The sequence below is a fragment of the Crinia signifera genome, chromosome 7 (assembly GCF_055691185.1).
Source record: "Crinia signifera chromosome 7, ASM5569118v1, whole genome shotgun sequence".
Taxonomy (NCBI): Eukaryota; Metazoa; Chordata; class Amphibia; order Anura; family Myobatrachidae; genus Crinia; species Crinia signifera.
This window is the reverse complement of record NC_139223.1, coordinates 96,635,623-96,655,727: the sequence shown is the minus strand read 5'-3', so window position 1 is coordinate 96,655,727 and position 20,105 is coordinate 96,635,623. Positions and strand designations below refer to the sequence as shown.

The window sequence follows — 20,105 nt, the reverse complement described above, 5'->3', positions numbered from 1 at the left end:
GTGGACTACTAGTCCCAGCGGGCCCATTAATGCCCCGCATGCTGGGACTTGTGGTTCCCCAAGTCCCAGCCTGCGGGGGAGGTCTGCTGGCACTTGCAGTTCTCCTGTATTAAGCAATGTTAGGAATGACAATTTAAGCCTATCAGGCCGGCGTCCAATGGCCAGGGACGCCGGTGACAGCCCCGGGCTTCAGCCCTGGACGGTTGAAGCCTGGGGGGGGACCCCTTTATTGGGGGGGTCCCCACTCCTCCAGGTACCCCGTCCAAGGCTGACCAGCCATGGTGCTCATGGTGCGGCCGGGGCACCTTGTGTAAAAAGTGTCCCCCGGCTGTGGCATGACACTGCGAGCTGTTGGAGCCCGGTGCTGGTTTCAAAATACGGGGGACCCCCAGATTTTTTGTCCCTCGTATTTTTGGAACCAGGACCGGTCCAAGAGTCCCGGGCTGGTTTCAGAAATATGGGGGACCCCTACGCTTTTTGTCCCCTGTATTTTTGGAACCAGGTCCGGCTCAATGAGCCCGGGGCTGGTTATGTACAGGAGGGGGACCTCACGACAATTTTTTTTTTACTTTTACACATACTGTACTGTATTTTAACAAAGAACCATACACAGATCACAATGATCTGTGCATGGTTCTGACAAAATCGCCATGTTTCTGACCAAACCACCAGTCAGGATCAGGTCAATTTTTTTTTTGGAACTTTAGAGCATATTTTTTGGCGATTTCCAAATTCGCATCTCATTAAAAATGCGAATTGTATCTTTTTCAATGGGGAAAACATCTGGATGCGAATTCCGGAGTTAAAAATAATCGCACTTTTAGAAAAGTGCGATTTACAGTATGCCGCAAATCGCCACCCATTAAAAAATGGATTTGGGAAAACAATGAAAAAACGGCCGTTTTTGCGATAAAAATCGCCAAAAACCCACCACCGATCTCTAATACTGTAAATGTCACCCATGATCTTACTGTACATTACTGTATCTCTCTCCCTCTCTCCCATCCTCTTCCCCTGCCAACATGTGTCTCTCTCCCATCCCCCCCCCCTGAAATCCTTGTGACCATTCAGTACTAACGCTATTCTTTTTTTCTTCTCTCCCCATACTGTACCACTCTACCATGAGCAAAATCAAGCGTGTTTGGGACAGAGAAAAAGAGAGACCCACTGCCTTGGAAAAATCTTTCTTGTCACCTACTGTAAAATACTGTACTTTACTTAAAATACTGTGTTAGGACTGATTGAATTACTTTACTGTACTTTTTTATTATTATACAGTATTCTACGTTACAGTAAGTCCCCAGACAAACTGCAAACCATCTGTACAGGGTCTTGCTTGACGTCATTGAATGAAATGTAATGTAATGTACAGTACATGCATACTGTAAATAACACTTCTACTGCACTGTATTGTACTGTATGTTTTAAGAAAAATGAAGTACTGTAATGAAATGAAGTACAATATTTTTGGTCAATGCTGTGTTTTGTCAATAAAGTACCGGTAGTCCTTGCAGGTGCTGAGGTACTGTAGAAGGCAGCGGCGGAGAGTTGAGTGCAGTGGTGGGTGTCAGGGTAGCAGCACTGCAAAGGTAGTAGGCGGCTTTGCGCCTGTGAGGGGAGTTGTCGCGGCTGGAGAGGGTAGCAGGCATCGTGCGCACTCTGCAGAAGTGTGTCAGTGAGTAATGAGTACACCTGTGTGTCTGTGCTGTGACCTGGGAAGTGTGTCAGGGGGTGCGGGTGCATATACTGTAGTACAGTATTTGGCTTTTGTGTGTGTGTGTGTGAGTATAATGCTGGGGGGGCGGGGTTCAGTGGGGAGAGAGTGTGAGAGAGAGAGCAGGGGATAAAGAGAGACAGTGGGAGAGAGAGCAGGGGATAGATGCACAAATATTAAGGACTGTAGCACTGAAATGTACAGTATTAAGGTGGACCGCAGCAGGAATCTCCGATGCCTGCTGCGATCCCCCCCTGCAGCGCCGCCGGCCCATAGGTTTCTATGGGGGATGCGAAGCTGCCCGATGTATCAGCCCCCCTTTCGGAGCCCTGTCCCTGCGCACAGCAGGTGATACAGTACATCCCGGTGATACTGTATGATCGCATTTTACAATGCGATCCTGGAGGTAATATTCCGCCCAGATCGCATTGCAAAATGCGATCAATGATAAATGAGGGCCATAGAGAGACAGTGGGAGAGAGAGCAGGGGATAGGGAGACAGTGGGAGAGAGAACAGGGGATAGGTGTACAGTGTGAGAGAGAGCAGGGGATAGATGCACAGTGTGAGAGAGAACAGGGTATACTGTAGATGCACAGTGTGAGAGAGAGCAGGGGAGTGGGAGTACCTGTGTCTGTTGTGTTCCGCAGTTACTGTAGCTGCTAGGTATAGAGCCAGCCTTCTTCTTTGTGCTGCCAATGGAACCCGGGAGGAAGAAGCTGACCACGGGAGAGGTGAAGGGGGAGGGTGCTTCCAGTGTAGCGTGAGCTTCAGCAGCCGGGGGGAGAGAGCAGCGATGCAGCTGCTGCAGGTCGGCAGAGCCCATGCTCTGGGATGTGTGGCTGCGTGGAAGACCAGCGGGGATTAGTGCAGAGGCTGTCCGGCAGCGTGAAGGAGACCAGGGGAGATTATTGTGTTGGCTGTCCGGCTCCTGCTCACCTTGTAATTCACCGCAGTAATTCCATTAAGGGGGGGTGGGCGGGTGGGTAGAATGGGACTTGTTTTATAACTTCCCTGTCTCCAAATCTCTGCTGCTTTGCATGGAGTCCAATCTTAAATCCCAGTATACCCGCTGCCAGATGCCCAATGCTGCAAAGGGACAGTGGATTAGTGAGGCAGCCAGCTAGCTCACCTCAACCCCCACTATGCCAGGGCCGGGGAGATGGCAAGTGACATGCTGCGCACTGGGGTCGGCCGGCTGGCGGGCCAGGGATTGCCCTGGTGGCTCCGTTTCCATGGGCGGGGTGATCAACCCCAAAAAAACAAGTAGTCTACTACTAAGATGGATAATAACACAAATAAATAGTACTGCACATTTAAATCAAAATTTACTGTATACAGTGATTCATAAATTATTTACAAAACAATCAAACAGCTGATTAGCAGTCCCAATGAGTGACATTATTTCACTTCGTATGGCATCTGTGAAAATAAAAAAAAATGAACAGTTTTAGAACAGTAATACAAGTTGAGTACTTTACAGTAAACATAATTACAGTGTTATTGTATACTATACCTCTATTCTGGGGTGGTGGCGGCCCATGGCCCAATGGCACCTGCCCTCCATCTTGCCTGTGACCTGTTTTATGAGAAAAAATATTTATTGTATCTGTAAATGCAGTGAGTTTTACAGTACATTCCTTTACAGTACATTCCTGTACAGTACATTATTTTCTATTCTGAAATGTACTGTAAGTGCACGCAGTTACAGTTCTATACTAATTACTGTACTGAATGTGGCCAATGAGACCTGCTTGATACAGTATCACAACTACAGTATCCATCCATTAACTGTACATGTGTCCAACCAGTTGTGATGTCACTCACTGGAGTACACTACTGCCCGGTTAAGGAGGGCACACAAAAGCTGTTCATGTACCAGCTCCCCCCATTACAGTACAGTATTGTACTGTATACAGTATAAGCTCCTGCATTCAGCAAGGCACAAAAAGGCCAAGAGGAATCATGACTGGCAGATGGCCTGACGTCATGATGTTGCCAAGCAGAGGCTTAGCCCCAGGGGCAGGGATTTGCTGAAAGTAACGGTTTAAACTTAGGCACTGGGGGAGGGGTTGGATACAAGGCACCGTGTGGGGAATAAAGTTGAGAGACAGGGGTGAAAGCCTTAATTAAAAAAAAGGTTTAAAAATACCCGTACTGTAAGTTACAGTATTAAGAAGTACAAAACTGTACTGTACCTTGTTGGTCTTCTTCCCCAAATGATGGTGCAGGAGTTGCTGTAAAAAAAAATAAGCACTGTCAGTTTACTACTAGTTTAAAACTAAACTTCTAATCTTCCATCCCCCGAACATACAGTACCCTTTTTCCCACTATCTCCATCAGCATTGGTGAAACAGAGATCACCTCCACCGACCAAACGCGCGGCCTCGGTGTCATCATTGACTCCTCCCTCTCTTTCACCCCCCACATTCGTGCTCTCTCCCAGTCTTGCCGTTTTCACCTACGCAACATCTCACGCATCAGACCATTCCTCTCCACTGATGCGACCAAAATTCTCATATAGGGGGAAATTTACTAAAGGAAATTTGTAAAAAAAATAGGTGTATTTGTATCCAGAAATACACTCATTTTTGACATTTACTATCCCGAAAATACGGCAATTCGTATTCGTATTGATGTGCTATCAATACAAATACGAATTGCCGTATTTTCGGGATAGTAAATGTCAAAAATAAGTGTATTTCTGGATACAAAACACCTATTTTTTACAAATTTCCTTTAGTAAATTTCCCCCTCACTCTCTTGTCATCTCCCGCCTTGACTACTGCAACATCCTTCTCTCTGGGTTACCTCGAACACGCCTTGCACCACTCCAATCCATTATTAACGCTGCTGCTAGGCTCATCTTCCTCTCCCGCCACTCTACCTCCGCCTCCTGGAACAACCTCCCGCCACCTACTGTATCAGGCTTTCTGATTCCCTTACCTCCTTCAAGCGCTCCCTCAAAACCCACTTTTTTCGACTAGCCTATCCCTCCTCCTAACCTCTTTTGATCCTCCTATCCTGCCTCCGTTCCCATCTGTTCCTACAGTACTTACTGTACAGTACAGTATCCTATTGTTTTTCGTTCGTCCTCCTTTTACTGTAGTCTGTTAACTCTTATGAGTAGGGCCCTCCTTCCTCACGTACTCACCCTACCTCTTTACCTCACCTGTGCTCCTGTCCTGTTGTTCCCTTCATCTACTGTACTGTACTTCATCTTCAGTCTCCTCGACAATTTCAACACCTACAGTACTTCTGAACTGATGCTGATTTTAGTTCTACCAGCTACAGTATACTGTACCCCTATTTACAGTATGCTGTATTTTTCAACACACCCTGTACAGTACGTTACCTTGTAATTTGTTTTTTTGTTTGCTACAGTATGTACGGTGCTGTGGACACTTTGTGGCGCCTTATAAAAAACGTACTGCTACTACTACTACTTACATGGTTGGGGAGGAGTTTGTTCATACTGCCAAGGTAGACAAGGGGAATGCACTGTGGAAAAAGAAATGTTTGATCATTTTCTGAAACAATAGTAATACAGTACAGCATATTGTACAGCACATACGGTACAGTACAAATACTTTACTGTACAGTACTGTACAGTACTGAACAATAGTGTCTCATACTGCAGCACATACAGTACTGTACACTAGTGTACTGTACAGTACTGTATGAACACCAATAAAGTCATAAGAATTGTCATAGTGGAGCACAACTTTCTGTGTACAGTAATGTACAGATGGAGCAGCTCCCATTTCAGCTGCTCCTGGAGACAGAATCTCAGGACAGCTTTCCATACTGTAGGCCAGTATTCAATGCAGCAGAAGCAGTTGCAGCAGTGAGTGTTGATGAATGAAGGCATTACACAAGTCAGGGGGCATTGTGCATTAGGTGATAGGGGGGGGGGGGGTTGAATGCATACTGTAATTACTGTAGGCACTAAAGGGGGGCATTCTTCATACAGTATGGGTCATTCTGTACAGTATACAGAATGGCAATATTGAGGGAATTTTGTACTGCACAGGTACAGTACAGTACTGTATATGGCTTTACAGGTGGACTCCACAACTCCCTCAATGCTCCACACCATTACTCCCACCTTCCCTCCCTGCTCCACACTACTACTCCTACCCTCCCTCCCTGCTCCGCACTATTACTCCAACCCTCCCTAATGCTCTGCATTATTACTCCCACCCTCCCTCCCTACTCCACACTATTACTCCCCCCCTGCTCCACACCACTACTATGCTTGATGGGGAAGGGGCCCCAGAGAGATCAATTTATGGGGCCCCAGGATTGCTGTTGCTGGCCATGAGTACAGTACTTACACCCTGGGGGAGTTCTGCTGGATGCAGGAGGAAGCGCTGCTGCCACCTCGCTTTCTTCCTCCGAGCGGCAGGAACAGTAGCTCCAATTTTCCTGGGGCTCCGGGGATGCACAGCTCCAGGTGTCCATACTGTCCTCCTCGTTTTGCACCTCTGGGTATTGCAGGTCTGTAAAAAAAATTGCACCACAATTTGAGCTTGCTGATACAGTATACTGTAATACAATAGGTAACAATAAAGTCTTGAGCGTAGAGGATACTGTATGCTGTACAGTAGAGAGGGGTGAAGAGAAACAGAGTGCCTAATTCAGAGGTGAGCACAAGCAGACACACTTGTACAGTATTTCTGCGCATGTGTAAGAGGGCATGGAAGGGAGGTGGGGTATATTAGCAGCACTTGCCTCCATAATATACTGTACTGTACTGGTAGAGATACAGTACTGTAACATCTGATGCAGCCCCATAGAGAGAAAAACTAACAAATACTGTAAACAAAAACATGTACTGTACTTACTAGGTGGAGGGCTGATACGGCCTCTCCAGAGCTGTCTGGGAGCTCCCACTTGTTGAGAGGTTGCTGGGCTGTTGGAAGACATGTCACCACAATTAGCAAACGGCCAACGGCACGCCAAGAAAAGATACAGTACAAGTTTGAAAGAAAAAAAAATACACAAATACAGTACAGTACAATAAAGAAAGGACAGGACTTACTCTCAGAAGGAGCGGCGTTGCTTAAGGTGGTGGTTGAGGCGGCAGTAGCGGCCATCAAGGGCAGGGTGCCCTGGTCTTCAAGCGGAGGCACTGTGTGAAAATGAGAAAAATGAGAAAGTGTGCTGTTTAAATAAAGTTACTGTACTCATTATTGGGTTTACAAAAAGGCGTGGACTGGATTTTATAAAGTGCTGCGGCCGCTATAGTGTACTTTATAAAATCAACTCCGCTCCAAAGTGGATAGGACCGCTGCGCTTGCCCCGCTTACGGCTGCCCTGGATAGTGGTTGTTTCAAATGGAGGCATTTGCCAGTGCAGTACAGGATTTTGTACTGCCACTGGCAAGTGCCTCCTTTGTTGTGCATCAGAGGCATTGGCGCAACGCTCCATCCCCACCCCCCCTGACATGGACACTATGCTGACTACGCAGGGCTGCAGCGGGGACACTACGCTGACTGCGCTAGGCTGCCGTTGGCCGACGTTGACAGCGTCGCCCAACGGCACACCAACAAAAGATACAAGTTTGAAAGAAAAAAAAAAAATACAGTACAATAAAGAAAGGACAGGACTTACTCTCAGAAGGAGCAGCGTCGCTTGAGGTGGTGGTGGAGGCGGCAGTAGCGGCCATCAAGGGCAGGGTGCCCTGGTTTTCAAGCGGAGGCACTATGTGAAAATGAGAAAAATGAGAAAGTGTGCTGTTTAAATAAAGTTACTGTACTCATTACTGGGTTTACAAAAAGGCGTGGACTGGATTTTATAAAGTGCTGCGGCCGCTATAGTGTACTTTATAAAATCCACTCCGCTCCAAAGTGGATAGGACCGCTGCGCTTGCCCCGCTTACGGCTGCCCTGGATAGTGGTTGTTTCAAATGGAGGCATTTGCCAGTGCAGTACAGGATTTTGTACTGCCACTGGCAAGTGCCTCCTTTGTTGTGCATCAGAGGCATTGGCGCAACGCCCCTGACATGGACACTATGCTGACTACGCAGGGCTGCAGCGGGGACACTACGCTGACTGCGCTAGGCTGCCGTTGGCCAACGCTGACAGCGTCGCCCAACGGCACACCAACAAAAGATACAAGTTCGATAGAAAAAAAAAACACAAATACAGTAAAGTACAATAAAGAAAGGACAGGACTTACTCTCAGAAGGAGCGGCGTCGCTTGAGGTGGTGGTGGAGGCGGCAGTAGCGGCCATCAATGGCAGGGTGCCCTGGTCTTCAAGCGGAGGCACTATGTGAAAATGAGAAAAATGAGAAAGTGTGCTGTTTAAATAAAGTTACTGTACTCATTACTGGGTTTACAAAAAGGCGTGGACTGGATTTTATAAAGTGCTGCGGCTGCTATAGTGTACTTTATAAAATCCACTCCGCTCCAAAGTGGATAGGACCGCTGCGCTTGCCCCGCTTACGGCTGCCCTGGATAGTGGTTGTTACAAATGGAGGCATTTGCCAGTGCAGTACAGGATTTTGTACTGCCACTGCAAGTGCCTTCTTTGTTGTGCATCAGAGGCATTGGCGCAACGCTCCACCCCCACCCCCCCTGACATGGACACTATGCTGTCTACGCAGGGCTGCAGCGGGGACACTACGCTGACTGCGCTAGGCTGCCGTTGGCCGACGCTGACAGCGTCGCCCAACGGCACACCAACAAAAGATACAAGTTTGAAAGAAAAAAAAAACACAAATACAGTACAGTACAAGAAAGAAAGGACAGGACTTACTCTCAGAAGGAGCGGCGGCGCTTGAGGTGGTAGGTGGGGCAGCTGTATGGGCCTCCTTGTCTTCAAGCGGAGGCACTGTGGGAAAATGACAAAAATACGAAAATGTGCTGTTTACTGTAAATAAACTTACTGTACTCTTATTACTGTAAATGGGGCGGGGGTGGGTTTATAAACTACAATACATTAGTGGGGGTTGGTGGTGCAGAGCTTTACCAGATAGAAATGCTAATGAGTTATACCCCTTTTACACCAAGGAATAACCCAGGTTGGACCCAGGTCGGACCCAGGTCAGTCTTGGTGTAAAAGGGGCCCACCCAGGTCCAGTAACACTGGTCTCCTACCACTGCAGCGCACTGTGGAAAGGCGTCCAGCACTTCTGGTATCCGTTCAGCACTACCCGGATGTCCCAACCTGGGTTGGGACCATTTACACCACCCACGACCCAGGTCCAACCAGTGTTCAACTGGTTGAACACTGGTTGGACCTGGGTCGTGGGTGGTGTAAATGGTCCCAACCCAGGTTGGGACATCCGGGTAGTGCTGAACGGATACCAGAAGTGCTGGACGCCTTTCCACAGTGCGCTGCAGTGGCAAAAGACAGCAGCCAGGAAGGATACGGGCAGTGCACACAGAAATCATAATTGGATGCAGTATCATTTACTGTATATTATTATTATTATTATTTTTTTTTGGGGGGGGGGGAGCACATGGGAGATTCGGTCTGCTGCTGCAGGGGAGGGGGCTGGGGAGAGCACATGGGTGATGCTGCACCTTTATACCGCTACAGGTACTGTACTGTACTGTATGTGCGCTTGAGCACTGAATAAAACTTTTTGAAAAATATTTTACTAAATAAACAAACCAACATTTTTCAATGCTACAGTAACTTGTCATGTCTTTTAATGTCATTCATAGGGAAAAGCAGTGCTGACCCAGGTTCAGTGTAAACGGCACAGACCTGGGTCACAGTGGTAATACCCCTTTTACACCAACGAAAAACCCAGGTCGGACCCAGGTCAGTGTTGGTGTAAATGGGACCAACCCAGGTCCATTGACACTGGTCTCCTACCCAGGTCCTGACCAGGGTTGAACACTGGTCGGACCTGGGTCGTGAGCAGTGTAAATGGTCCCAACCCAGGTCGGGACATCTGGTTAGTGCTGAAAGGATACCAGAAGCATGGGACGCCTTTCCGTAAGTCAGTACCATGCGTTCCACAGTGCATTGCCATACCTCCCAACTGTCACGATTACAGCGGGACAGTCACGATTTTCGGGTCCTGTCCCGCTGTCCCACCCACGGCAGGCATTGTCCCGCTGCGGGGGGTGGCAGTTGGGAAACCCCCAATCTAATAGAATAGACGCTGTGGGCATGCGCACAGCGTCTATTCTCGTATGAAAATGAGGTTGCGGCTAATTAGCATAAGCTGCGCCCTCATTTGCATACGCCTTGTCCCCTTTTCGGGCACTCGCGCGAGTGTCCCTATTTCCCCAACACAGAAGTTGGGAGGTATGCATTGCAGCAGCAGAAGACAGCAACCCGTGCGGACAGTGCACACAGGCTGCTACCTGGCACTCCACAGGTGGACCTGCCACAACCCTATCTGGCACTAGGATGCAGCGCTGTCAGGCAGTAGTGGGACCAAGAGCTTAAAGGAGGAAGGTGCATGATGTGCCTCCCACTCCAGTGACTCCATTTTTTAAGGGATACTGTACACTATTGATAAAGCAGATATTTATCTGATAAGATTAGATATGATAAATAACCCAAACCAAATTTATTTACTTTATTACCTTTAAATATAACGGCAACGCTGAAATGATTGCACACCCACACAACCTTGTTATAAAAGGTATGACAATGCTTTACTTAAAGAATAGCTTCATTACAGGTATTTGCAAATGCAGACTAACACAAGAAACATAAAATTGATTAGCTAATACTTAAACAGTAATTCTAAATCAAATCAAAATGGACACCTTTCAAGGACAGTGATCAGCCATGATTAAACCTCCTTCATAATTACCTCCAGCCCCCCCGTGCTTGCTGGTTCTTCCTCAACTGCCTTCCTCCTCCTTCTATCACTCTGATATTTAAACCTTTATCACATTAATTAATTAATTACTCATACGCATTGAGTCTTATTGGAAAGCTCTGCTTTCAATCATGATGTCATAATTAACCCAACACCCAACTTCAGTGGCCTTGTGGGTCTACGCATGTGTGGTCTTGTTCCCATCTTATTCAGTTTGTGGAGACTAGCTTCCTGTCCTTGCTACATTATACTGTCAACATCACATTCTTAAGCTTCTAAAACCAAAAACAATTCTTTATAAGAAATCACTTTTACAGCACTGTTCTGAATGATCAGCCATTTTAATAATATTATTATGCAAGTCATGCCTAACAAAATGGCTGCTGCTTCTAACTGTTTAGCGCAAAGGGAAGGCCTCATACGCAGTGAATAGTACAGTGTGCAACAAGCTAAAGTCATCTGCAGCAATAATAGCGGCAGTCAGGAAAACAGAATATAATAAAAGCATAGATTTATTGATTAGTTGATTTTCTGTATTATCAGTCCATCCTCAACTTTTTTCATATCTCCGAAAAAAAGTTCGGTACTTGTTTCCTATCTGGGCGCCCACTAAGTTAATTGAGCACCATGCTATTCTCCGTAGTGAAATCTGATCGCATCGCATCGTACACATACACGATATTGAACGATGCGATGCGATGCGATCCGATTCGATTTCCCATAGGAAACAATGTTAAATGGCTCAATTTAGCCAAATTATCATAGGAACAATAGTAAATGGGCCAAAAACACCCCTGAACATTGAAATGTCCCCCCAAAAGTAGTTGACGCCACCCCGCCATCAACGTGAACCCGAAGCGTGGCGAGCGCAGCGAGCCCGCGAGGGGCGGCGGTACGCGTCCTCCGACCTTTTCATGCCCTACTATCCACTAGGGCGTGGAGTGAGAATAGAATAGTGTGGCGAGCGCAGCGAGCCACCGAGCCCGAAGCGTGGCGAGCGCAGCGAGCCCCGCGAGGGGACGCGGATACCTTCACAGGTAAACGCGTCCCTTTGCGGGCTTCCCAGGTGTCCGCGTCGCCATGGACACCTGGGAAGCCCGCGAGGGGACGCGTATAACTGTGAAGGTATCCGCGTCCCCTCGCGGGGCTCGCTGCGCTCGCCACGCTTCGGGCTCGGTGGCTCGCTGCGCTCGCCACACTATTCTATTCTCACTCCACGCCCTAGTGGATAGTAGGGCATGAAAAGGTCGGAGGACGCGTACCGCCGCCCCTCGCGGGCTCGCTGCGCTCGCCACGCTTCGGGTTCACGTTGATGGCGGGGTGGCGTCAACTACTTTTGGGGGGACATTTCAATGTTCAGGGGTGTTTTTGGCCCATTTACTATTGTTCCTATGATAATTTGGCTAAATTGAGCCATTTAACATTGTTTCCTATGGGAAATCGGATCGCATCGCATCGCATCGCATCGCATCGTTCAATATCGTGTATGTGTACGATGCGATGCGATCCGATTTCAGTACGGTGCCGTACGTAGAAAACCTGGGCGCCCAGATAGGAAACAAGTACCAAAAGTTCATATCTCTCGTACTGTGCATCATTTGTTTCTCTCTTAATACATCGGAAAACCTTCTTGAAGCATTTCACTAGTATACAGAAAAATCAATAATATTATCTTGGCAAAAACATCAAACTTCTTAAAGCATATATAACATTGACTTATGCGAACCAGTTATTGGGGTTCAACCAAATAAACCAACTGTAGGGAATCACATCACTCACACCTGTTCAATAAACTAAAATTTTTTTCAACCCAAATAATTTAATTCAACTTTCCTTTTAACGTCACCATCAGTTTAGTATTTGTGATGCTTGTACCATATTTTAATTATATTCACAAATTCAAATACAATTTTATAAACTTGGGATAATGTAAATAAGTGTGTTTCTTTAATATACCATGTGTTACTTTCAAATCTTCATGTTGAATCACCACTGTATTAATTAGTAAAAGTACATTTTATTACAATAGATCTTGTTTGTAACCATTTAGAAACCTTATAATCCTTGTGGTAATGTCCATGGCTTATGAGACAACAGTATGTTTGAGAAAACATCTTAAGAAACAATTCAATGAGTACCCTTTTTATCTAGATTTTATACTAGCACACCCAACTCTGTCACATAACTACATGTTTTGTTGTACTCCAAAATATCTCCTGTTATTACACTCTTTACCAATTTTAAACCTAGGGGGAGTCAGTAACTTTATAAGATTCACTTGTGTAAATCCTACATAGAAAATTAGGTGTTGTTTGATTTGACTGCAAATATAAATAGCCATTAACCCAACATTACCGGAGTGATACCGTAGATGACAATATAACCAACAATCAGTTTACCTTATTGTTCTTTTTATCAGCTCATGATGAGCGTCTTAAAGAAGAAATGTCAGTTTGCATATAGATATTATATTTGCACCATTGTTACCATCCTTACTTAGAATGCCTCTTCTTTACTGATACCTTACTAGATGTATTCTATCAATGGTTCTGGTTTGGATGTTCTTAGTTACTTTTATGTTATTACTCATATATTTATTTTAAACCTTCTAATTAGTTTAACATATTGGCTATCAGTATTTTATTTACCATCCTCTGATGCATACCGAAACCTGGGAGCATCAGTAGTATGATGTATATGTGTGTCTGTTATGATTATTACTATACTTGTGGGATTAAAATTAAAAGCAGAAGTAGAATACACCACCATGACTCTAGTAAAACCTCTTTGATAACTATACACACTGTCCTTGCCAGCAACCAATCCCTGGTAACCCTCATTCACTATAAAAATATGAAAACTTAAAAAACAAAAATGACTTCTTCAGTTAGTGAGTGTATGGGAAACTTGGTCACTCATGGGAATCATTGTTTTACACCTTGTCCACAACCCGCAGGGACACCACTAAGGGTATCCCCCGATTCCGTGGACCTCTTCTTGCCCACAACCCGCAGGGACACCACTAAGGATGCCCCCCGATTCCGTGGACCTTGTCTTGGTCTGTGTGGGGGCCCTGGACAGGCCCATCATCCAATAAGTTTATTAAGTTAGAATCACAGTCACAATATTTATCTGCATCAGTTTCTATTTCTTTCAACTGATATCACCACCAGGTCGGAAACCTTCTTGCAGTGAGACGCATTAATTCAATCGGTTTGTTTCACAGGGACGGGTCTTGCCTTTGATCTACGAGACATTTAATTGTAAGAATTTTCTCACCATTGCATAGTCTCCAGGCTGGACCTTATAACAACATCCCTTCATAAGCTTGTTTGCTTTTCTGGCAAAGTATTTAGATGATGTGAGAATTAGAGTGACAAGTCTGCTGATGGATGTTGAATAGGGATTGATGGTCTCCCAAAAAAATGTATATATCAATTAAAATAATGATCTTATAAGGGGACAGGTTCAGTGGCTGCTGAGGAGTAGTGTGAATGTCATACAAAACCGAAGACAAAACTTCAAGTCAACTCATGGTAATTTCCACACCCACCCTAAATTATGTGTTCTCAATATGCATTTGTTAACATGTTCAATTTTGACTAAAACCTTTTAGTGAATGGTGAGTGCAACCAACCATACATTGATTTATTCCTTAGAATACCTTTCCTGTCAAATACCTCTATAATTTTTTTTTTTTAATACCATATACCTTATGGGATAACATATCTGAACACAAATTTCTCAATAAATTTCTTTGCTGTAAAGGATGCTGTACATGGGACAGCTGGGATGTTCCTTATAATCAAGATAACATATCAGATACCATTTAAATATAATGACAATTTTAAATGCATATAAATTTCCCAAAAAAATATTTTTAACCTTAGGAATGGACCAGTGGTAGGAGAAATGTTTGATGGTTCTATAGGAATAATTTTCCTGAGTTCATTCTTCTGCAGATGCGTTTGGGCCTCTGCATAAGATGAAATCAACATACATGCCCTCTCTCTCCTTACATGGGTCATCCCATGGGTAGCTTCCGCATATGCCAGGAGGAGGGGTTTGGGGAGCTACTGATCTGCCCCCACCATCTTTACATAGGCCATTAGCCTTTTGACTGCATCCATTTATCATCCATTGGCACAGTCCTTTTAAATACACAACTCTTAATGTTTTATGAGATTCTGCTGGTCAATTGTAAAAACATTAAATTGTATAGTGGTGTGATTCACAACAGTGGCCATCTTATTTTTGTTACCAAGTGCAACAAGATCACTTTATAACATGTGAGCTTGACACTTAACAACTACTGCCTTTGCAGGGAGTTGCACAGCCTCAATGAGCTCCTTTACTTGCTGTGATATTAGCGTATTATATCATAGCAAAATCACGATGGAAAATGAGGATCTCTAAATCCAATACTACCGCATATCCCGTATATGGCCATACTGAGTCTCCTTGTTGGTGACAACTACAATCTTTGTAGATGGTAGTGGCGTGTCAGAGATATCAGGTCTAATTGGAGAAATTTTGCTTTAAATATTCCTCACAATCATGTTCTAAATCCTGCATCTCATCCATCCTCTGGGACTCCCGGGTCCCACCAGGTAGCAGAGTAGCAGGATTTAGCGTACCACCTGACAATAGTCAGGTCATGTGGCGCTGGGAGCAAAAGTTTCCAATGAGAGAACCATGCACTGGAAATGTGTCTTGTCTGTGAAGAGTTCAGTAAGAAAGCAACCGCATGAGGAACACATAATGTCAGTGGGTGTTGTAGTACAATGTCCTCTACTTTCTGCACTAAGGCCGCGGCAGCCGCCACAGCTCTTAAGCATGTCGGTAATGCAGCTGCCACTTGGTCAAGTGCGCAGCTGTAATACCCAATCGGTCTATGTGAATCCCCATATATATGTGTTCAAACTCCCAAGGCCTCTGCTTGTTGTTCATTACAGTAAAGACATATGATAAATCTGATATATCCAGTGCTGTGGCTTCTGTCAGTGCGTGTATCAGAGCCTCAAATGAAGCAATGATGTCAGTATATTGTACTTTGCCAGCTCTGTGTCAGTTAGATTTAGTAGTAGTAAAAGAAAAGGTGTCAGTAAGAGAATCCTGTAAAGAATTTAAACACATCATTATATCATAAACATATTGAATCAGCATTGTGGTAGCAATCATGCAACTCATTGTGGGACATAGTGGGGCTGTCCATAAAACTTTGGCTTAATTAAGTCCACGTATATTGGACTGTGCTGTAAATAAATGTAGTAAGTCCTGACTATCTGCTTTAAGAACTATGCAGATCATAAATCAATGATTAGATGACTGTAATACCTCCATAACTGTAACTGTAACTGATTTACACTAAAAAAATAATCAGAATAATCACATTGGGTAGATAACCTACATAATTTCTAGTGGCTCAGTAATAATAATAATAATAATAATAATAATAATAATAATATTATTTTTTTTTTAAAACACTTGCTTTTTCTGTGCAAAATGAAATGCATCAATTTGTAAATTAATCTTTTCTCTGGAATGGTCACACCTCTATTGGCTGGGATTTAATTTAAATAAAACAAGCAAAAGCAATAGCATTATTAAGCTCAGACATCATATTAGCATTTGTCATTTGGGAAAAAAAAATGGCAATTTTTTAAACAGATGTTGACAAAACAACATTATCACATGAGGGAAGCAGAGGGGAGGGGGTTGGAGGTCATCCTTGGGTATGGCTGATCACTGTCCCATACAGAACATTGCAATAACTTTAACCCCTTCATGACAGAGCCAGTTTGTGCCTTCATGACAGAGCCCTTTTTTTCAAATCTGACATGTCTCACTTAAGTGGGGATAACTTTTTTTTGCTTTTACTTATCCCAGTGATTTTGAGATTGTTTTCTCGTGACACATTGTACTTCAAGTTAGTGGTAAATTTTCGTCGATACAGTCTGTGTTTTTTTGTGAAAAATACCAAAATATCGTGAAAAAATGGAAAATTTAGCAATTTGCAAAATGTTAAATTTTCTGCTTGTGAGACAAATAATCATACCACTCAAAATAGTTAATAACTAACATAGACCATATGTCTACTTTATGTTTCCATCATTATTTCAACTTCCTTTTAATTTTTTTGGACACTAGGAGGCTTACAATATGAATAGCAAATTCTCAAATTTTCATGAAAATTTCAAACACTGATTTTTTTAGGGACCAGTTCAGTTCTGATGTGACTTTGAGGGACTTGTATGTGAGACACCCCCATAAATGATGCCATTTCAAAAACTGCACTCCTCACAGTATTCAAAACAGCATTTTGGAAGTTTGTTAACCCTTTAGGTGTTTCACAGGAATTAAAACAAAGTGTAGGTGAAATTTCAAAATTTCTTTTTTTTTGCAGAGTTTCAATTTTAATACATTTTTCTAACGAATACAGTAGATTTTACTAGAGAAATGTGACTAAAAATTGATTCCCCCAATTCTTTTGTTTTCAAAAATATCCTATATGTGGCCCTAGTGTGCACGTTGACCAAACCACAGGCTTCATAATAGAAGGAGCACCTACTTGATTTTGGAGCCTCCTTTTTATGAGATTTTTTTTTAGGCACCATGTAGGTTTCTAGGCACCATAAGTGCTAAAAGTTAGGAACCTCCCCCACAAGTCACCCCATTTTGCAATCTACACCCCTCAGGGAATTCATCTAGGGGTATAGTGTACATTTCAAACCCCCAGGGGTTTCACCAATTTTGGTATAACTGGGATGTGAAAATGGAAAATTACATTTTTTTACACCAACATGCAGTTCTGGCTCAAAATTTTTCATTTTCACAAGGAATGAAGGAGACAAAGCACCCCAAAATCTGTGCCCCAATTTCTCCCGAGTACGGCAATGCCTCACATGTGACCAAAAAATACCAGTTGGGTGCATGGCAGGACTCAGAAGGGAAGGAGTGATTTTTGGATTTTGCAGCAAAGATTTTGGTGGAATGAATGGTGGGTGCTATGTTGCATTAGCAAGACTCCCAAAGCACCAATACAGTGGAACCCCCCCACAAGTCACCCCATTTTGCAAAGTACACCCCTCAGGGAATTCATCTAGGGGTATAGTGTACATTTCAAACCCCCAGGGGTTTCACCAATTTTGGTACAACTGGGATGTGAAAATGGAAAATTAAATTTTTTTACACAAACATGCAGTTCTGGCTCAAAATTTTTCATTTTCACAAGGAATGAAGGAGACAAAGCACCCCAAAATCTGTGCCCCAATTTCTCCCGAGTACGGCAATGCCTCACATGTGACCAAAAAATACCAGTTGGGTGCATGGCAGGACTCAGAAGGGAAGGAGTGATTTTTGGATTTTGCAGCAAAGATTTTGGTGGAATGAATGGTGGGTGCTATGTTGCATTAGCAAGACTCCCAAAGCACCAATACAGTGGAACCCCCCCACAAGTCACCCCATTTTGCAAAGTACACCCCTCAGGGAATTCATCTAGGGGTATAGTGTACATTTCAAACCCCCAGGGGTTTCACCAATTTTGGTACAACTGGGATGTGAAAATGGAAAATTAAATTTTTTTACACAAACATGCAGTTCTGGCTCAAAATTTTTCATTTTCACAAGGAATGAAGGAGACAAAGCACCCCAAAATCTGTGCCCCAATTTCTCCCGAGTACGGCAATGCCTCACATGTGACCAAAAAATACCAGTTGGGTGCATGGCAGGACTCAGAAGGGAAGGAGTGATTTTTGGATTTTGCAGCAAAGATTCTGGTGGAATGAATGGTGGGTGCTATGTTGCATTAGCAAGACTCCCAAAGCACCAATACAGTGGAACCCCCCCACAAGTCACCCCATTTTGCAAAGTACACCCCTCAGGGAATTCATCTAGGGGTATAGTGTACATTTCAAACCCCCAGGGGTTTCACCAATTTTGGTACAACTGGGATGTGAAAATGGAAAATTACATTTTTTTACACAAACATGCAGTTCTGGCTCAAAATTTTTCATTTTCACAAGGAATGAAGGAGACAAAGCACCCCAAAATCTGTGCCCCAATTTCTCCCGAGTACGGCAATGCCTCACATGTGACCAAAAAATACCAGTTGGGTGCATGGCAGGACTCAGAAGGGAAGGAGTGATTTTTGGATTTTGCAGCACAGATTTTGGTGGAATGAATGGTGGGTGCTATGTTGCATTACCAATACAGTGGAATCCCCCCACAAGTGACCCCATTTTGCAAACTACACCCCTCAGGGAATTCATCTAGGGGTATAGTGTACATTTCAAACCCCCAGGGGTTTCACCAATTTTGGTACAACTGGGATGTGAAAATGGAAAATTACATTTTTTTACACAAACATGCAGTTCTGGCTCAAAATTTTTCATTTTCACAAGGAATGAAGGAGACAAAGCACCCCAAAATCTGTGCCCCAATTTCTCCCGAGTACGGCAATGCCTCACATGTGACCAAAAAATACCAGTTGGGTGCATGGCAGGACTCAGAAGGGAAGGAGTGATTTTTGGATTTTGCAGCACAGATTTTGGTGGAATGAATGGTGGGTGCTATGTTGCATTACCAATACAGTGGAACCCCCCCACAAGTGACCCCATTTTGCAAACTACACCCCTCAGGGAATTCATCTAGGGGTATAGTGTACATTTCAAACCCCCAGGGGTTTCATCAATTTTGGTACAACTGGGCAGTGAAAATGAAAAAAATACATTTTTTTACACAAAAATGTACTTCTGGCTCAAAATTTTTCATTTTCACAAGGAATGAAGGAGACAAAGCACCCCAAAATCTGTGCCCCCATTTCTCCAGAGTACGTCAATGCCTCACATGTGACCAAAAAATACCAGTTGGGTGCATGGCAGGACTCAGAAGGGAAGGAGTGATTTTTGGATTTTGCAGCACAGATTTTGGTGGAATGAATGGTGGGTGCTATGTTGCATTACCAATACAGTGGAACCCCCCCACAAGTGACCCCATTTTGCAAACTACACCCCTCAGGGAATTCATCTAGGGGTATAGTGTACATTTCAAACCCCCAGGGGTTTCATCAATTTTGGTACAACTGGGCAGTGAAAATGAAAAAAATACATTTTTTTACACAAAAATGTACTTCTGGCTCAAAATTTTTCATTTTCACAAGGAATGAAGGAGACAAAGCACCCCAAAATCTGTGCCCCCATTTCTCCAGAGTACGGCAATGCCTCACATGTGACCAAAAAATACCAGTTGGGTGCATGGCAGGACTCAGAAGGGAAGGAGTGATTTTTGGATTTTGCAGCTCAGATTCTGGTGGAATGAATGGTGGGTGCTATGTGGCATTAGCAAGACCCCCGAAGCACGGTGAAATGATGAACCTAATAATCCATAGATGTGTGGTATATTTTGAAACACTCCTTTATACATAGGCCGGGTTTGTCGGGGCAAGTTTCACAGTGGAAAATAGTTTCCTTTCTTATTCCCTTTTTATAGCAAACTTTGCACCTTTTTTGTGTCCTGCCCTTTCTTGCAGTGGAGGGGATTTCGTTGGGAAAATGCTGCCCTGGTACAATACGGGGGCCAGTACTAGAAGTACTGGGGC

General features: G+C 44.1%; 1 protein-coding gene across 1 annotated transcript; it reads right to left on the bottom strand.

The window, feature by feature from the left end:
• Positions 1–2,996: 2,996 nt before the first annotated feature.
• On the bottom strand, positions 2,997–10,548 carry LOC146019516 (uncharacterized). The gene is made up of 11 exons (XM_083152038.1): positions 10,499–10,548; positions 8,476–8,550; positions 7,896–7,985; positions 7,329–7,418; positions 6,757–6,846; positions 6,560–6,627; positions 6,050–6,214; positions 5,163–5,213; positions 3,911–3,949; positions 3,229–3,291; positions 2,997–3,134 (listed from the first exon to the last, which is right to left on the bottom strand). Coding segments are annotated over exons 2-11 (678 nt in total). The 5' UTR covers positions 8,477–8,550; positions 10,499–10,548; the 3' UTR covers positions 2,997–3,113.
• Positions 10,549–20,105: the final 9,557 nt, after the last annotated feature.

Excerpts from the sequence above, each read along its gene's own strand:
- LOC146019516 (XM_083152038.1), bottom strand. Across the intron at positions 6,628-6,756 it reads CAACGCCGCTCCTTCTGAGA|CCCAGCAACCTCTCAACAAG; the intron begins GTAAGTCCTGTC and ends GTCTTCCAACAG. Across the intron at positions 3,950-5,162 it reads ACAAACTCCTCCCCAACCAT|CAACTCCTGCACCATCATTT; the intron begins GTAAGTAGTAGT and ends TTTTTTTTACAG.